The sequence below is a fragment of the Gekko japonicus genome, unplaced genomic scaffold (assembly GCF_001447785.1).
Source record: "Gekko japonicus isolate JY-2015 unplaced genomic scaffold, Gekko_japonicus_V1.1 scaffold2347, whole genome shotgun sequence".
Taxonomy (NCBI): domain Eukaryota; kingdom Metazoa; phylum Chordata; class Lepidosauria; order Squamata; family Gekkonidae; genus Gekko; species Gekko japonicus.
In genome coordinates, this window is record NW_015165891.1 from 139,042 (window position 1) to 159,112 (window position 20,071).

The 20,071-nt window shown below is 44.2% G+C and overlaps 1 protein-coding gene across 2 annotated transcripts in view; it reads left to right on the top strand.

Annotated features, from left to right (window-relative positions):
- The window catches only part of TTC17 (tetratricopeptide repeat domain 17), an 82,530-nt gene that overhangs the window by 43,789 nt on the left and 18,670 nt on the right, over window positions 1-20,071 (top strand). For both annotated transcript variants that reach the window (XM_015411337.1, XM_015411338.1), the window contains exons 17-19: window positions 10,166-10,336; window positions 15,166-15,419; window positions 17,904-18,069. In XM_015411337.1, coding sequence (XP_015266823.1) covers window positions 10,166-10,336; window positions 15,166-15,419; window positions 17,904-18,069 — 591 coding nt within the window. The remainder of the gene's footprint in view (window positions 1-10,165; window positions 10,337-15,165; window positions 15,420-17,903; window positions 18,070-20,071) is intronic.

Below are 20,071 nucleotides of genomic sequence, written 5' to 3' on the forward strand. Positions count from 1 at the left end.
CCAGACGTAGGGCATGCCAGAGGCTGACTATGCAGGAGCGCCAGACTCTAGCTCCTGCAGAGGGAAGAGCTGTAAGTCTTTGCAGATTCTCCACCCCAGAGAAGGAAGGACCTGCTCAAAAGCACTCAGTGCACCTGGTTCAACGCGGCAGCAACTTTGCTCACTCAGACCTGCTCCTGCGTGTGTGTAGCAGCCGCTCCTTGTCCTTGCAACCTTGACTTGACCTCCTGGCTCTTTGACTTTCGGCTCTGACTGACCTTGATTCTGGACTGTGTTTACAAGCTTCCAGTGTGTGGTCTCTGTGGCAGCCAGCCAAAACAGCACAGTGTATCTGGCTCGACGTTTACCAGGAGCTTTTGGGGGGGCAGTAAGAGGTGAGAGGTGTGAGGGGGAGTTGGTGTGAGGGAGTGGTGATGTGGTGGACATTTCTTCAGGTTCATGAGGAAGGCATGCATCAAAATGGCTCCTAGAAATGTCCTTTACTATCTCCCATAAACATTCATACCCTGGCCCTGCTCCTACACCTGACTATCTCCCCATAAACATTCATACCCTGGCCCTGTTCCTACACCTGACAGATGCCAGCCTATCTGATGTTGAGGATGATTGTATTTAAAGGCATCGGGGAGGCTGGGCCAGCAGCAGTGCTAAGGCAATCCTGCTGAGCAAACCTCCCTGGCGACTGTAAGCATCCCACCTCCTCTCCTACACGTGACGGGCAGCGGCCTGTCCAGTGTAGGACAGGGAGGGGGGAGTAGTATTAGAAGCCACTGTGGAGGCAGGGCCGGCAGGATTACTAAGGTGTTACTGCTGGGGCAGGCTCCCTCATGGCTTTAAGCACCCCGCAACCACTGCTGCACCTGACAGACAACTGCCTGTTAGGTGTAGGAAGTAGGGGAGTGTGTTGGAAGCCATCAGAGAGGCTGGGCCAGCAGCATTGCTAAGGTGATCCTGCTGTGGTGGCATCCCTGATGGATTAAAGTACCCTGGTCCTGCTCCTACACCTGACAGACACTGGCCTGTCTGATGTTGGGGGGAATTGTATTTAAAGGCATTGGGGAGGCTGGGCCAGCAGCACTGCTAAGGCAGTCCTGCTGAGCAAACCTCCCTGGCGGCTGTAAGCATCCCAGCTCCTCTCCTACACCTGACAGGCAACTGCCTGTCCAGTGTGGGAGGGGGGAGTAGTATTAGAAGCCACTGTGGAAGCGGGGCCGGCAGGATCACTAAGGCGTTACTGCTGGGGCGGGCTCCCTTGTGGCTTTAAGCACCCTGCAACTGCTGCTGCACCTGACAGGCAACCACCTGTTATGTGTAGGAGATGGGAGAAATGTGTTACCTGTCCAGTGTAGGAGGGGGAGGAGTATTAGAAGCCACTGTGGAGGTGGGGCTACACCTGACAGACAACTGCCTGTTAGGCGTAGGAGGTGAGGGGAGTGTGTTGGAAGCCATCAGAGAGGCTGGGCCAGCATCTTTGCTTCACCTCACAGGTGGTTGTTGGCCACTCCTGATTTCCTCAACTGTAATTAGCTCTCTGCAATCCCCTGTAACTGGGTGGGTATTTTTACCTCAGAACACAGAGCTCTGCAGCTGACCAATCAGAGAGTGAAGGGTGCAGGGAGGCAGCTGCCTGGCAGCCACATAGGAATCAGTGGAGGAGCACATTTTATCCCTTTTGACCCACTTAAGGGGTCGAATGTCTAAAACTCCCTTCTTAGTGAGCACCTACGCCATGGTAGGAGCACTCTCCCCGAATTTGGTGTCTCTAGTTCCAGCGATTTAGCCTGGGCATTGATTTTATGGTGAGGGGACATTCTTTTTTTATATATAGATGAGAGACAGCAAATCTAAAGTTTTGTTTAACTTATAAGGGACCAGAGCTTTCAATCTCCAAATCCGCTCAGCTTCTTTTTTAAACAACATTGTCTCAAGATGATCCAAAATGTATTCTCTGTGAGACAGTGTCTGTGGTATAAAAAATGTTGGACAGGTGAGGCACCTGATTTTTGTTTGTTTTATGTTGTTTGTTTAGAACAACATTACTTTTATGTTCAGAAACACGTAGTCTGAGCTTCCTAGAGATTTTGCCAACACAAAGGCCTTAACAACTCAGTCAGAACTGTATGCGTTAAAATTCTTAAGAATGTATTGTTTCTTGTCATGGGGCTGCACTCCTCCCTAAAGGACCAGGTTTATAGCTTGGATAAGCAGGTGGGAAAGGTGGCCAGGGGCACGTTTCACCAGTTTTGGCTGGGTGAGCCAGCTACAGCCCGTCATGGGCAGAAAAGATCTTGCCACTGTTGTGCATGGCATGGTAATATCTCGATTAGACTACTGCAGTGCACTTTTTGTGGGGTTGCCCTTGAAGAGTGTCTGAAAGCAACAGTTAGTACAGAATGCTGCAGCCAGAATTTTGACTGGAGGGGGCCATAGGGACCATATCACTACAATCTTTCTTCCAACTACACTGACTTCCAATTTGTTTCTGGGCCCAGTTGAAAGGGCTGATAATTGACCTTTAAATCTGTATACCACGTGGGACGAATATATCCTAAGGTGGTTTGCCCTACCCCCCATATGAACTTACCCAACCAGTCATCTTCCAAAGCCCTGCTTTAGGTGCTCCCACTATCTTAGGCTAAATGGGTGGCAACCCTTTTTGGTCATGTTGCCAAAACTCTGGAACTCTCTCCCCAGGGAGATTTGTCTGTCTCCCACTATCACTGTCTTCTGCCAGTACTGTTGATGCGGCAACATCAAAATTATCCAGTGCTTACAAAGCAGAAATGATCTTCAAGCTTCCTGCCTTATGTGTTTAAGAGAAACGTTTTAATAATGAGCAAGTAAACTAAGAAATACTACCACAATGCAGGGTAAACTAAGAAATATGACCAATTCTATTTCCCTGCAGTTTTTCTTTGGCCTGTTGTAATGATGGGCCTCATACCAGCCTTGTATCAGAATTCAGTGGTGTCCTACTGAAGCTAGCAGTTCTTCAGAATGGTTTGCTGGTTTATGAAATTATTTATTTATTATTTATTACCTGCTATTTTTAGCTCACCTTCCCCTGCTGTTGCAGGGCACAGGACAAGTCACAACATAATACAGATAACAATCATAAAAACTATTAGACATTATTTAAAACACATTACAATTCAGATGGCGTGCAATTCAACCTTATTTATTAAACGATAAAAAAAAAGACTAGCAAGAATGTAAATCAGAAGTTCCAATACAGCCAATGAAGTTGCTCTGAACACACTATCACCATTCTGAGTATCTGTGCCTTTCTCCCTCCCCTGTCTTCCAAAGGACAGCAAGTTATTTTTGAGGCATTAATTGAAATTCAGGCCACTGCACTGCTTAGCCTGCTGCTCTATATGTAGCATCAGAGTACCCTGAGAGAGGCATTGCAAATAGCATTTTCTAGTCTTTCTTATCTGCTGACGGTGTTGGAGAGCCAAATTTAGAAACTGTCTTCCATGTTGGGCCTCGTTCCCAGACAGGGCTGAGAACACACTGTGGTTTCTCTATCCACGTCACAAAGAGAACAATCCTGTTCTACCCAGTGCTGAGAGAGGACAAAGTGCTAGTATGTTGTGGCTTTTAATACTACAAGTCCGACCACTATCTTACCCCATTATTAAGGATCAACTGTATGTTTTTAAGGGATTACCCCATTCAGTCATCTCAGTGGATTCTCTGGGGAGGTGGGCTTTGTCCCTTTTGTAGCACATACGTTTAAATTAAGCAGACGGTAGTTCTTCCTGGTTTTTCTTTTCATGATTTATTTAGTGCTGGTTTATATTTTATAAGAGTAATTTTTAGTGCCATGTTAACTAGAAACTGTAACGGTCTAACATTAGATTTGCATCTTTCTTTTTTTGTAACACACTGAAGAAATCTCATGGCTCTTCTTTAAAAATAATCCATAAGTATTGGACTCTATGCAGTCTTTTCGTTACAGTTTGTCTTACAAGCTGAAGCAACCTGCTTAATGCAGTTAAACAGAATTTTTTAGCCCAAACCCTCATAAATTAAAACAACCCTGCACTGGAAACACTTGGAGGGCATCCGCTTTTTGAAATGCATACTGGTAATAGAGAAATGGGGCATATAAAATTAAAATACATTATCTGTGTTCACTGTGTAATAGGAGATTTATTTCCACAGAGCACACCAGCATACATGGATGAAAGCACGTAGTGTCAGCCAAGCTTAGCCTACGTTCTGTTGTGCAGACAACGATGACCCATAGCCCAATAATGAGGGAATGGCATTTGCTGAATTGACTTTGGATAATTCTGCTTCCAGGATTTATATTATTGACATCTTTGTGAGGGATAGAAGAGAAGAAGAGACTAGAAACAGCAAGTCATCAGCAGGGACCGGTATAGGTGAAAGTCATGGGAGATCACTAAGAAGCTATAAAGGACACTGAAGTTCTACTCTGAGCACCTGAAATACAGTTCAGACTGTAGTTTTTTGAGTCTTCACAGTCTGCAATCTCCTGTGTTAGACTATATGCAATCCTGAAATACAGTTCAGACTGTAGTTTTTGTAGTCTTCACAGTCTGCATTCTCCTGTGTTAATCTTACTCAGACTATATGCAGTACTGAGAGCCAGTGTGGTATAGTGGTTAGTGTGTCAGACCAGAAGCTGGGAAATTCAGATTCAGATCCCCATTCTGGCTTGAAACTTGCTGGGTGACCTGTGGCCAGTCATATACTCTCAAACCTTGTGTTGGGAAGATAAAATGCTGGAGAGGAGAATGATGTAAACTGCTTCTGATCCTCATTGGGTGAATGTTCACACAGACGTTTGTTAACTCTTAAGTGGCTGGAGGGGAGTGAGGTTGCAATCGGAATAGAAAATCACGTGAGTAAAAGTGGTTTTTCAGCAGGCTATTTTTACTGCTAATACCACCCAACTTCCAGCTGGTTTTTGATTCACATAGTGCATGTGAAATGAGATGCAAAAACTTGGGTTTGAATCTTTGCTGGAACACGATACCTCGTAGTAGTGTAGGCATAATGGTTCAGCGCTGACTGGACAACAGGTGTGAGTTCTGGTTGAAGGATGCAAAGAGTGACTTGGATCCCTCTGAACATTTCTGCTGCTAGAATGGTTTCTGTCAGCAGAGTACAACTTCCTTGCTTCCCTTCTCCCACTGCAGATAGCGAGTTTAGCATAACAAAATCACAACTCAGGGAAGGATTCAATGAGGAGGAAGGATCTATGGCTTAAATTGCTAACTAATAGATGCATATACAGCTGAAAGTACAAATGAAAAATATTTTGCTGCTCTCCTCAGGAGCTTGTGGCCATTTTCCTCAGAATGTGCACGTTCCTGATGTAGTGAATGAAGCAAAAGTGATAGCTTGCATGTATGAATGAACTATCACAGATCTGTAACACCACAATACATCTTTAATACTCTTTGATGTTACCATAGTGCTTTATTTAAAAGGTAGTCTACACCTGTAGTTACAAGTCATAAAAGTGCAGTCATCAAACAATGCAGTAATGTTTTACTCAGCCTCAATTTAATTCAGATTTATTACCATTCTCCTGACCTTGATCACAGTGAAGAACCATTGTTTATATCATTTTATTTGGAAATCTCCACCCCCCCCATACTCTTTTCTCTAGGACAGACATACACAAATATTTCAGGCTTTTTCTGAGCAATGCATCCAGTGGGAGGGAAAGCAGCATGGTATAGCCCGATCTCATCAGATCTCAGAAACTGAGCAGGGTCAGTACTTCGTTGGGAGACCACCAAGGAAGACTCTGCAGAGGAAGGCAGTGGCTAATCACCTGTTTCTCATTTGCCTTAAAAGTCCCTTGCTGGGGTCACCATATCAGTTGCGACTTGGTGGCACTTACCTCCGTAATGTATCTAATATCTTTGACCCTTTTATAACTTAGGTTCCTTTTCATCTGCCATTCCTAATTCCTTCATAGAACTAAGATGTGATACCTAAATGAAAGCTTAATCAGTGTTGACCAGAGCAGTTCAGTTACCATCCCAGTTTTGCATATAGTGTTGTTACCAACATTGTTTTTGTGTTGACTGCAACAGTTTTGTCATTTTGACTTGTGTCCAGTTCATAATCTAACAGAACTCCTCCTCAGCAGTAGTTTCCTATGATTGCTGTTTACACATGGTATCCCCTATCAAGAAACATTCGAGTTTGATTGTGTAATCTCTTTTGACATTATGCCTTCATCGGATCCAGAAACAGCAGTGGAATGGTTTAGACCAGGCAAATTATGCTGCTTAGCTTTCTAAGAATAGTAGGGCTTCAGCTCCCAAAATGGCCAGTGCAGTCATCTAGTCAATTTTAAATTAATAGTAAAGATGGTGCTACTTTAATGCATTTTCTTCAGGAACTTTGACATTCTTTGTCCTCTTCTCCTTCCCCATAATGCTGTTTTTAATACTCTGAAGTGTTTCCATAACATCATATCTGTTTAAAATTCTTCCTCGCCCCTCCATCATCAGAATGGCCAAGGTTTCTTCTGTTGAAGGGCATCACTTTCTTAGAATGCACCAGGCTTGTGCTGAAGTCAGTCTGGATCTGATGTCAGCTCGAAGGGCTAATTTCAGCTTTGGGGTCCTGTATTCACCATCTCTTATAAATAACACATGAAGTGTATTGCATAGATTTAAAAAAAAGATGAAACCAATTAAATTTTAATGGGGGCGGGCTGGGGAGAGAGGATGGGGGAAAGAGACTCAGCTGCAATGATGCATAGGGAGCAGTATCGGAAACAAATTTACCTTTTCCCCCAAAGTGTGTGAAGTTCACCTATATTGTTTTTTTAAACCTATTTGTAAAATATTTGGGGATACATCTCCATTCTGTTATTCAATAGCATATTGTCTATCAGCACATTAAAGGCAGGTGGGACAGCGTTTCAGATTTCACTTTCTTTTGTTATGTTCCCTCCTCATAGGCCCACAGGTTTCCTTAACGAAAATGAGTATCCAAGTCTGTTCACATTTTAGAGCAGTGAGGCAAAACAGGTCCCACAGCTATCTCTGTTTTATCATGGGGATGTGGATTTTACCCAGCTGGCCCAAAGTCACTAGACCTTTGGGAGGAGTCACCCAATCTAGCTTTGTTCTGCCACCCACTGTCCCCAGAAGAAGCACATAGAAATCCATTGGTTTGGATTCTAAGCCTTGCTTTCATTTACACTTCTCTTTGTATTTTTTGGGGGTGTCCTCCACTGCAGCACTTTCATGGATAGACAGGAGCTTAGATCCATATTGTTTGGAGAAGAGGATTTGTTCTTTCCCCTTTCACTCCTTCCCCCCTGCTTCACATGTCTCTCCCTCCCAGAATTGACTTTTGCCCCATTAGGGGAAGTACACAGGTGTGACAGAATTAAAGGATAGTGGACAGCAGCAGGTAAATAAAGAAGCTGCGGAGTCACATGACTGAGAAGGGAGGGGGCCTTTTGGCTCGGAATTCTCTGAGTGACAGATAACTGTGGACAACTGACAGTTGGGAGAGAGATTTGGAAGAGAAGTTAGCAGAGAGCGGTCAGCTAACTGGATAGCTCTGAGGTGGAACAAAAACCTCTGCGGCTTTGTGGAAACAGCCTGATATCAGTTTGAGTAGAAAACTGTGGCTGAATAAAACTCTGCACTGGTACCCTCTAAAGGAAAGAGGAGAGTGAACAGTATAAGACCTCAGTAGTCACAAACACCAGATACATTGTTCCAAAGGAACTTGTAGAGGTGGCTATAGAAAGGGCTAAGGATCTGGAGGAGGCTGGAAAGGTGCCCAGTTAGACTCAAAGGGTCCAGACAAATTAAGTCCAAAGGTTAGCCACAAAACAGTTACTGGAGAGTGGAATCATAAGTGTGTTTAGTGAACTGAAGCACATCTGTGTAAAACTGAGAGTGATAAGTCTATGTGAAGGCAAAGTAAAAAGTTATATTCTACAAGGAAACAAAATATCCTATGTAAATATATCCCATCCCCCTGTTAGGCTTTGTGAAAAATAAAGAAGCTTACTGTTTGACTTTTACAAATACTGGTGCCTGACTTACCGATGAAAGAATTATACTGGGCAGTTGTCCTCCATACATCCATAAGTTATATACCAAAACCCCCGAAGAGACTAATGTTTATAGTGACCTGGTCAGATACAGTATAGTGAGAACTGATCAGTCACATCATAAGTTAAAATATTTTAAATCCAGTAAAACTATAAGCCTCTACAGGCAGTGACGCCACAGCTCGGTCACCCCAATGGCCTGGGAGAGGCCGTAGGGTGTTATACCAGGCAACTGGTAAGAGTCCCCCAACGACTAGACCAGCAGCGGGTTGGGATCAGGAAAATAAGGCAGAACAGAAAGAGTATGTTACAGAAAGCACACTCTTATATAGAGAGCATTATAGAAAAGAAGCAGAATAAAGATGCATGCGTGGCTTTTAATTACAGAAATTATGCTGGTAGAAAGCTATTTTCCTGTAGGGAGTCAAGTAATTACTTCAGGTTCATGCAAGGGATTTTTTTTTCTTTCCCCCCCCCCCTATTTAAACAACATGCAGTGTGAGGGCAATACCGCTCAAGAAGCACACATCTCATTTCCTTTGATGTGGAGGATTTGTTCTCTACCTGTTTCATCCACATCCGTACATGAACAAAACCTTTATTACAGAGTGTAACATACAAATTTAACTGAATTCATATGGAAAGTTACAAGGTTATCAGGCCCAGCCTTCTGTGTCAAGAAAGGATCAGAGAATAAGGTTAACCATGCTAGATCAGATCAAAAGGCCACCCAGTCCAGCATCCAACAGTACGATTAAAGTCAGCATTGAAGCACATATTGCAGACCATAGAGTGTCTAGGAGCAGAGCAGAGGCTTCTTTGATCTCTGCTTATTTCAGTGACCCCCACCAGCAGAGAGAGCCTGCATGTCAAATAGCTTCGGACAATTCAAGCTAAACTTCACACTATGGAGGAAAATAAGGGTAAGAAAATGGTAAATAGCTAATATTACCTAGACAGTAGAGTTCAGAATATCATGAGAGTCATATTTTGCTCATGCTAAGAACTGACTTTATGATACTTTCAGAGCAAAACTGAGGGAAGCTCAAGTCACATCACTCACCATCCTATCCTTCACTGTGCCAGCATCTAATGCCCCAGAAAAAAGTGTAAAACCAGAGTACACAGCCATCAGCACCAAGAAGTTTTAACTGTGGAATTAATTCAGTAGGCTTGAGTGTGTCTCTGCAATCATGAAACCAAGGCTGCAGTCCTATGCATGCTTATTTGAGAGGAAGGCTATTGAATTCAATGCAAGTTTGAGATTTAGAAAGCAAACCTAATAGAGCTCACTCTAAGTACTTGCCTAAGGCTGAACTATTCTCGGAGTTTTGTTCTGATTGGTACATGTGTAGGGCAATATAAAACAGGACTAAAACATTTCTTGAGATTCTTTATCTCTGGGCCAGTGCACATGTGCGCACACCCAAACCCTGGCACATAGTGGCCACTTCAATCTTGAATGTGTGAGTGTGTATATGAAGTAGCTTCTGTATACCTAACTGAATTATTTTGCATGCCATCATAGTGGCTGATGAGATTGCCTTTGTGGTCTACACAGTGCAAAGCTTGTACTGAAGGGACTGGGGAGAACCTTCTGCTTTTTTCCTGTAAAACTTTGCGGGCTCTCAGTTGTATGCTGCATTATCATGTCAGGAGCATAGGAACCTGCTGTCTGGATGTGCTGGACTGTGATATGGATGTTAAGCCATTCAGAGATCTGTTGACCAAAAACAGTTACTGTTTGTCTTCCATCATTTCTGTACAGCTGCATATGGTTACCTTTTACTTGTACATATCAGTAGTTCAGGCTAAGCAGTAGATGTTTGCCCTGCGGTAATTGTAGCCCTGACCTGGATGACTCAGGCTAGCCTGATCTTGTCAGATCTCAGAAGCTAAGCATGGTTGGTCTTGGCTGGTATTCAGATGGAAGACCACCAAGGAATTCCTGGGTCATGACATGAAGGTAGGCAATGGCAAACCACCGGTGAACATGTCTCACCTTGAAAACCCTATGGGATCACCATAAGTCAACTGTGACTTGACAGCAAAAAGAAAAAAAATGTGTCTGCATTTCTGTGTATCTTGCAGGCCACTGTCCTGAGAAGAGCCAAGGTGATAACCATTCCAATCAGAAGTACTTTGACTTAGAGGACTCTGAAATCTTCTCAGTGGAAGAAAATCATGAGGTGGTTATTGAAGATGATTCAACAGATCACACGCATAGTGCCACAAGGGATTCATCCTCTTTGACTTTAGAAAGTAAGTAAATCTTGGAACTACTAGGCACAATAACAAGGATGAGCCTTTCTTTTCAGAGAAGTTGTTATTTTGTACTCTTCTAGATATGGTTTGGTCAAGTCGCAGTGTTAGTATTCCCGTACCTTTAACAGTTGTGTGAAAGATAGAGATCTTCGACGTGGTCTCTGTGCATTTACACCCTTGGGATCTAGTGCGCACGCGCTGGATCGATCGGCATTGTAGCAAGCTCTTAACGGATTTTCATGCCCAGACCTCGGGCATGCGCAGGAACCCCACCGCGCATGCCCAGAGGGGTGGGCACGGACATCCCGCCAGTTCCTTTCATACCACCGCGTTGGAAAGACCCTTTCTTCGTCCGTCTGATCGGTTTGCTTTTTTGGCCACTTTGCCTCACGGCTCTTCGGATTTTTTCCTCAGTTTTATTATTTTTCTCACTCTTCTTTGTTCTTCAAAAATTTTTTAAAAATTGTTTTTTGTGTTGAGGATGAAGTTGCCGGTTTTACCTCAGTTTAGCCTTCGGGCTCCCCACCCCTTCTTTTTCCTCCTGGTATTTTTAATGGAGAAGTGGGGGGGTTTCAACTGCTGTAAGGGTTGCGGCAGCAAACTAGCTCCACCTGACCGCCACACCCTTTGTATTTTTTGTTTGGGGGAGTCTCATCGACCTGAGTCTTGCCGGCACTGTGCCAGGTTTTCTAACCAGACACGAAAAAAACGAGCTGCACACCTTAAAGTGGCGCTCCTTGAGTCGGCGTTATATCCTCCCTCAGCGATGGAGTCCGAGAGACCATCGACGGCTCCAGCATCAAGGCCTGCCTCCGACATTGGCCAACCAACATTGAAACCACCGGCATTGAAGGCGCAATCCTCCGCTTCCACTCAGGTGAAGAAGAAGCCCAATCCAAGTAAGGAGCATAAGTCCGCAAAAAAGGGCTCCTCTAAGGCCCTAAAGGCGTCAAAGAAGGGGAAGGTAGCGGTGCCTGCACTGGGTGATGCCCCAAAAGTGCCTCCCGCTCCAACGGCAGTATTGACATCAGAGGTCCATGCCCCTCCACTGATACCGACCATTCAGCTGCTGGACTCCCCTATACAACAATTAGAGGACTGTCCTTACTCCGATATCAAGACGGTACAGCTCCTTACTCATCCTATGGATGCAGAGGCTTCTCCCTCGCCTTCCCCGTCGTCGACATCGACGGTGTCAGAGGCTCCCAGCATCGATCCACGTCGGAATCGACACGCCTCTAGCAGCATGCAGCATCACCCTCCACATCTGCTTCTTGAACTTGCCGATATTGATGACCGAGATTATAGGGACCGCTCTCACAGACAAGCTGCTCCTTTGTCTCTGAAATGTGCCCGTTCCAGAAGTCGATCCCCCATGTCTTTATTCCACCACCACCACCTCTGTCTTGGGATCAACGCCAGCTGAGGTATCTCTACGGGGGTTATCCACCATCCATGCCGTGGTTGACTCCGGCGGGCTATTCAGACTGGGATCAGTACTCGACCCATTCTGTCCACAGATCAAGGTCACCGTACAAATCCAGACCTTCTGCATCTCTGTCTCGTCCTCCAGCAGACAATCCTTCCCACCATAATCCGGAACTTTGTCATCCTCCCAACCCCCAGGTCGTACCACCAAAGATTCTAACTACTCGAACGGAAGTCACTCCTATTCAGGTGCCAGATCAGGACTCCTCTAATTCTGCAGAAGAGGATTCTGATACCGAGGCCTCTGAGGTTGACACCTCTCCTGACCACAAGTCTCCTAACCAAGCTGTCGCAGATGATCTACCTATATCCCCATCTGACAATCTCACTTTCTATGCAGACCTTGTCAAGAGAATGGCCCATTCTTTAGGCCTCTCAGTCGTACAACAACAGCCTCAGGTTACAGATGCCGTCTTCGATATCGTGCAACTGGATACCTCTACTACCATTGCACTGCCCATGTCTGCGGTCCTTCTACAAGCTGTGAAAACACCATGGGAAAAGCCTTCATCGGCCCCAGTGTCAACAAGACGCCGGGGCCACATGTACAGAGTCCAGAAAACCGGAGCTGATTTTTTATTTTCCCACCCTCAGCCCAACTCAGTGGTTGTTACATCCTCATCCAAATCAAAACGAACACACTCTCCACCTTCTGACAGGGAAAGCAGAAAATTGAACGTGTTTGGGAGACGCTTCTATTCCACGGGAGCATTGGGAGTTAAAACCACAAATTACTTAGCCTGCATGAGCAGGTATCAGTACACCCTTTGGGAAAGGTTCTCTACACTCCTGACACACCTCCTTGAAGACAAGCTTCAGGCAGCCAGAATTATCCAGAAGGAGGGCATGGTACTTGCGAAACAGCAGATCAACACTTCCAAACATGCCCTAGACGCTTTCTCAAGAACAATGGCCTCAGCAATAGCTCTAAGACGGCAATCTCCCTCAAGATACTAGGTCTTATGTCGAAGACCTTTCCTTCGATGGCCTTGGTCTCTTCAACAGCACTACTGATATCATACTCCAAGATATGGATAAGAGCATAAAGGCCTCTCGCGCTCTAGGAGTGTCATCTTCCATGAGGCAGCAGTATCACCCTCGCACCTGGTCTAGGCCTGGGCAAAGACGCACCCCGAATCGTCAGTTTCCTGACAAACAATGGAGACCGCGTACGTCTCCGGGAAGCCAAAAACCAACCTTTCAAAAACCCAGGTTTGGATCCGGACAGCAGTTGTCTTGCACCAAGCAGGCGAAGTCTTCCAAGCAGGGTTTTTGACTTCCCTCCCACCTAGTCAGCTCAAACCCATCTTTCTCCCTTCCTTCACACCTGGCGTCATATCACCACGGACGAATGGGTGCTGTTCATTGTGACCTGAGGCTACCGTATCCAATTCCACCAGAACCCCATTACACCTGTCATCGTCTCCACACCCCCTTCCCCACCTCTCCTAGAGGAGGTGTCCATCCTTCTGCACAAAGGAGCCATCGAGCCGGTACCACCATGTCTACACGGGAAGGGGTTCTATTCCTGCTATTTCACAGTTCCAAAGCGAGATGGAGGCGTTCGACCAATTTTAGACCTCAGAGCGTTGAACTGCTATGTAACCTACCACCACTTCCGCATGGTGTCCTTGCAGCAGATTATGCCACTCCTACAGAGAAACGTCTGGATGGCTACCCTCGAACTCCAAGACGCCTACTTCCACCTCACCATCCACCCCTCCCACCACCAATACCTACGCTTCGCAATTGATCCACAGCATTACCAATATGCAGCCCTGCCATTCGGCCTTTCAAGTGCAACGAAGACTATGATTGTGGTTGCGGCTTTCCTCCATCTCTGGGGTATCTCCATCTACTCGTACATCGACGATTGGCTCTTGGTAGCATCCTCCAAGGATGCCCTGATCTCAAACATCAATGAGACTATGGCACTCCTGGAAAACCTGGGCCTATAAGTCAATTGAGAAAAGTCTCAACTTCAACCGGTCCAGAGAATACAATACATAGGTGCTCTCAACTGTGCGTCTCTTACGCGCCAGCAAGGCTGGGGACTCACATCATGGCTCAGCGCCTCTCGAGGTGGATTGCAGGTCTCATCCGCCTCTGCTACCTGATTGCCAAACAGCCATTGCCTGGCCTGATCAGGGCCAGGCAACTCGAGCTGTTGCGGCTTCCACTGCCTTCCTCCAGGGAGTTCCCCTAACGGACATTTGCAAAGCCGCTACGTGGGCCACGCCTAATACCTTCATAAGGCACTACGCCCTTGATGTCCGTAAGAACTCTAATACAGACATGGGACGTCACATTCTATCTTCGGCTACGCAGTAAGGACCTGCCAGCACCCTCCTCCAGGTAGGCTACTGCTCGCTAATCTACCATGGGTATGAAGCACAGAGACCACGTCAAAGATAAACAGGTTGCTTACCTGTAACTGGTGATCTTCGAGTGGTCATCTGTGCAATCACACCACCCGCCCTCCTTCCCCACTGCTGTCAGCTTCTACACTTTTCATAGGAGTTGATTCGTGGCGGTTTGAAGGAACTGGCAGGATGTCCTCGCCCACCCCTCTGGGCATGCGCGGTGGGGTTCCTGCGCATGCCCGAGGCTCCGTTTGTCAGATATCTGACCCTCTGAAACAAGACAAGATATGTAAGACTAACATAGGTAAGTGATTTTACCAAAGCCAATGTGTCACACTAATCAGGCTGCCTTATGAACTGTACCACATCACTCAAAAGTATTAAGGAGAAGCTGAAAAGCCATTTTAATTGCAGTGGGAAGGGGGAGTTACATCATTATAAAAGCCTTCCACACAAACAAGTGTTTCCACAGTCTTCTGACTCTGCTTATGCAGTTTCTATTTGGAAGTCTGGCTAGGATGCTTGTCTGGAAAAGAACATAAAAGAGCCCCGCTGGATCACACCAAACTTCAATCTATTTCAGCATCCTGAAATATTGAGAGAACTATCATTTAAAGAGAGGAAATAGGAGGGATGGAGAAATTACCCTGCTTGAACCCCTAAAATTCATTGTATTTGATGAGGAAGATCAGGGCAGGCAGGAAATTTCCTGTTCATTTTTACACACATATCCATTCCTTGATTATTTCTGTCTGCCCCCATGTTTGCAAAGAGGAGTGGAAATGTGCTTTCAGTGAAGGAGCTACCTTCCTCAAGAACATTATGACTCTCAGGAGTAATTTTTATACCATCTGTTCTGCTTGGGACAAGGAAACAAGAAGTATAATTTTTTGTTGTTGTTTTGCTTGGTATCCGAGTGTAATTATACTACAGCTTTTGAGACAAGTGATTTAATTTGTTGATCCTGCTTTACAGGCACTGTCATTGTAGAAAGTAATGGCTCTGAAGGAGTGGAGAGCTTAGGAGACACTCAGATGTCTGAGGAGATGTTGGCATTAGTGGACGAATTTGAAAACTCTTGGCCCCTTGAAGCATTTGAAGGGGCACTGGAAGTGAAAGGGCATCGGATGGACTTACAGGGGATCCGTGTCCTGAAGAAAGGATCTCAAGATGGACTTGGCAGCTCCTGTTTTGGAGACTGCAGAGATGATGATGATGAAGCTGAATGGGTAAGATCTCTCATTAGAAAGGGCAGCCGAAGTATCTCTTGCAAATTGGATCCAGATTTGCTATGAGCCTGTTCACATTATTTTGGATTCAAATTATTTCTCTCTCGGCAAATCATTTTGCTTCTGACAATGCACTCCTATTCAAGGTTACTCTGGCCATTCATTTCGCTGAGTTTAGAATGAAGTACTGTTCCCGAGGGTCTCCAATACTCAAAAGTAAGGTTTCAGAGGGTGCAAGCAGATGTTCTGAGAAGAAAAGTCTTTGTGAACAATAGGGGGCCACAGCAAGAATAAGGGAATTGGCAGAAATGGCCCTCTTTACTCTTTCACAAGTGCAGCAAAATCTGCAAATTGGGGGGGGGGGCTGGTTGGGAGTGTTGTGTGATTTTTGTTTTCTGGTTGCCTATTGATAGCCCCCTGCTCTAGTTCCCATACTCCTCCTAAGGGTTCCTCAGCACTCAAAAGCTGCTCTTCAGGGGTGTACGTAGCTGCAATGGAAAGGGAAAAGAGAAAAAAGATATCTTCTGCAAACATGCTTCATTCATCAGAAGGCTGGATCCAATCCAGCCCTGTGGTTAGGACATTTTATATATATATATATAATTTTTCAACATTATATACAGCCTTTAACAGATTTACACTTATATTTTCGTCATTTTTTCACATCGTATTATTCAACCATATATACAGTTTTTCCCATCTTTTCTCATATACATTCTGGTCTTTCCCTTGTAGTATTAAACTTAACCTATCCATTTCAGCCAACAATAACAAGTTTTCTATCAGTTCCTCTTTTGAGGGTATTATATCTGATTTCCAACATTTTGCGAACATTATTTTTGCCGCTGTAAAAGTAAACATTATATATAGATTTTCCTTATTACATTGTTCTGGAAATATATTTAATAAGCATACTTCTGGTACAAATGTTATTTCAAGTCCTGTTATTTCTTTCACTATCTTATATATTTTGCACCAATACTTTTGTATTTTTTCACATCTCCACCACATGTGAAAATATGTGCCAAAAATTTTTTTACATTTCCAACAGTTTCTATTTCCATTCTCATAGCATTTTGCTATTTTATCTGGTGTCCAGTGCCACCTATGGAACATTTTAAATATATTTTCTTTGTATGGTATGGCTCTCATCAATTTAGCTGACTTCCCAATTTTAGTCCATTGGTCTATGTCTATATTATGCTCTAAATCTTTCATCCATGTTATCATGGCTGTTTTAACTGTTTCGTCTTTTAAATAATCGGTTAGTAGAATGTTATATAGCTTTTGGATTAGTTTATCATTTGATGAGAGCCATATCTTGGTGGCTAGGACATTTTTTATGGGGGACCCGGCCTCAATGTACTTATGTCACTTTCTGCGTCACTTCTGGAAGTGACATAGGCATGTGGGGGGTTACGCCGGGTTTCCCTTGTCATTCTTCTTACTCTCAAGGAGTAAGAAGAGTGACAAGGGAAACCCAGGGCGGGCCATTCTCTATACCTCATGTGGAGGCAAGGCAAGCTAGTGGTGTCGCTCCTCTTACTCTCAAGGCAGAAGAGGCATAGCGAATGGACTGCTCCAGCACCTCCATTCTTCCTGTCTTTGGCCCAACTGAGCAGCACTCCCCTCTTGGCCCCAACAGAAAGGCAGGCATCCTGCATGCTGGAACTCCCTGGGAAGGCTGAGAGGCTTGGCCATCCAAGGCCACTCATTCACCCTGCTGCGGGGCAGGGGGGGGCCTGGGCACCACCTTGGGGATCTTCTGGAAGCCGGTGCACAGCTCGGTGAAGTCCTGCTCCAGGATGCCGGTGCACAGGTGCTCCTCTGCTAGAAGAGGGGAGGCGTGGTGCCCCGTGGGCCGAGCCTGGGGTGCTGCTGATCCCTCAGCAGCCAACCTGGCCTGGCAGCTACTACTGCTGCAGCCACGAGGAGAGGGAAGACCGGAACTCCTACTGGTGAGTGGTGATGAGCTCCTCCTTCAATCTAGTGAATTTCACCTCCAACCAGTTGAAAGAAAAATAAGGATCCCTGACGTATTCTGGAATTGAATTGCATTGTCTTAAACAAATGAATCATTATTTTTGAACATAATACCCAGATGGATGGAAGACTTCATGAGGCTGGATTTGGCAATCACCTTTGGCCTGGAACACTGATTTAATTTAAAATTACATTAATTAGAAAATTATGCTGATTACCTGCAGAGGTTCAGACTCATTTCCACTGTGGATCTCAGTGCTAAAACTGTTGTATAACCTTGTGCTTAAAGGAATTATTTTTATATATTATTCTATCTGTACAGTTTGATGCATTGGGATGCAAGCAGGATGGGGAGTGGCTACAGATACAAAGAAAAGAGAAACTGTCTGGCAGTTGCCCTTGAAATCAACTCAGTCTGCTGGAAGTCAGCTAGTGCTTCTTTTTTAACAGCATGCCTAATATATTTGGTTCCGTTACCCTCACAATGTTTTTCTTTGACAGATCACATTCCAAGTAAAACGTGTAAAGAAATCTAAAGCAGAAAATCTGGATCCACAAGAGCCTGCTGAAAGAAGTGGGGAGGATGGGGTAAATGGAGAAAAGGAGAACCTCTACCAAACGGCACTGGAGATTAGTGGGCCAAAAATACCCTCCCCTGGACCACCAGGTATATTTTTTAATAGCAAGAGTAAGATTTTTTTCAGATGCATTTCATTCATATATTATGAGATTCATACAGATCATATGACAGTATATTATGGAGTGTGATGCTGTGTGCACATTAAGAGCAGTCGAGTTGCTTCTGACTTATGGCATACTATGAATTAACGTCTTCCAAAACATCCTATCATTAACAGCCTTGCTTAGGTCTTGCAAACTGTGGGCTGTGGCTTCCTTTACAGAGTCAATCCGTCTCATGTTGGGTCTTCTTTTCCTGCTGCCTTCAACTTTTCCTAGCATTATTGTCTTTTCAAGTTACTCTTGTCTTCTTGTAATGTATTCAAAGTATGATTGCCTCAGTTTAATCATTTTAGCTTCTTGGGAGAGTTTAGGCTTGATTTCATCTAGACCCCACTCTTTTGTCTTTTTGATGGTCCATCCTCTAAAACCACATTTCAAAGGAAAACATTCTTCCTGTCAGCTTTCTTCATTGTCTGACTTTCACACACACACATACTAATAGGGAATGCTGTGGCATGAACTTCATTGTCTGACTTTCACACACACACACATACTAATAGGGAATGAATGCTATGGCATGGATTCACTTCATCTTGGTCACCAGTGACACATCCTTACACTTAAGAATCTTTCTAGCTCCTTCATGGCTGCCCTTCCCAGTCTCAGTCTCCTTCTGATTTCTTGGTTGTAGTCTCCCTTTTGGTTGATGATAGAGCCAAGGAACAGAAAATCTTGAACAATCTCAATTTCTTCACTGTCAATCTTAAAGCTGTATAACTTTTCAGTAGTAATTACTTTTGTCTTCTTGGCATTCAGCTGTAATCCAACTTTGGCACTTTCTCCTTTAACCTTTAGCAGTAGTTGTTTAAAGTCTTCAATATTTTCTGCCAGTAATGTGGTGTTATCTGCATATCTCAAATTGTTAATGTTCCTTCCACCAATTTTCACTCCATCCTCATCTAAATCTAATCCAGTTTTTCTTATATCTTCTGTAACAAATTGAACAAATAGAGAAATAAAATACATCCTTGTCTGCCACCTTTGCCAACTGGAACCCATTCTGTCACTTGATAATCTCTCTTGACAGTAGCCTCTTGTCTGAAGTACAGGTTGCATATCAAAACACCCAGATGCTGTAGCTCACCCAACTTTTTGAAAATGAATCACAACTTTTCATGATCCACACAGTCAAAAGCTTTGCTGTAATCTATTAAACACAAGGCCTGATCTGAATAGCCCCTGATCTTGTCAGATCTCAGACTCTAAGTTGGGCTAGTATTTGGAAGGGAGACCACCAAGGAATACCATGGTTGTGACTAAGGGGCATGCAATTGGAAACCACCACTGAATGTCCCTTGCCTTGAAAGCCCCACGGGTTCACCAAAAATCAGTTATGACTTGATAGCAAAAAAAAAAAATTAAACAGAAGCTTATTTTCTTATGAAATTCTGTCATATGCTCCAGTAATTAATGTAAATTCGCAGTATGCTTTGTGTTGCCCCTTCCTTTTCTGAATCTAGCTTGAACACCTGGCATTCCATATATGGTAACAGTCTTTGTTGTAAGATTTTGAGCATCACTTTACTTGCATGTGAAATTAATGTGATGGTTCAATAGTTGCTGCAGTCTTTGACATCTCCTTTGTTTTGGAATTGGAATGTAAATTGAGTCTGTAGGCCATTGTTTTGTTTTCCATATTTGTTGGCATATTCCTGTTAAGATTTTGATGTACTCAATTTCTGTGGTTTGGAATAGCTCTATTTATATCCTATCTACTCGTGATTTGTTTTTCCCAGTTGCTCTCAGTGCAAGATTTCACTTCATAAAACTGTAGGTTTTTCTTCAAATGACTTTTCTTGGAATGTGTGATGCTACACACATTCATTCTAAAATGGGTCTCACTATGGTCAGTGTGGTTTACTTCTAGATTAGTGTGCACAGGGTAATAAGGTTTATCTGTTTGAGAAACTGAAGTAAGCAAATATCTC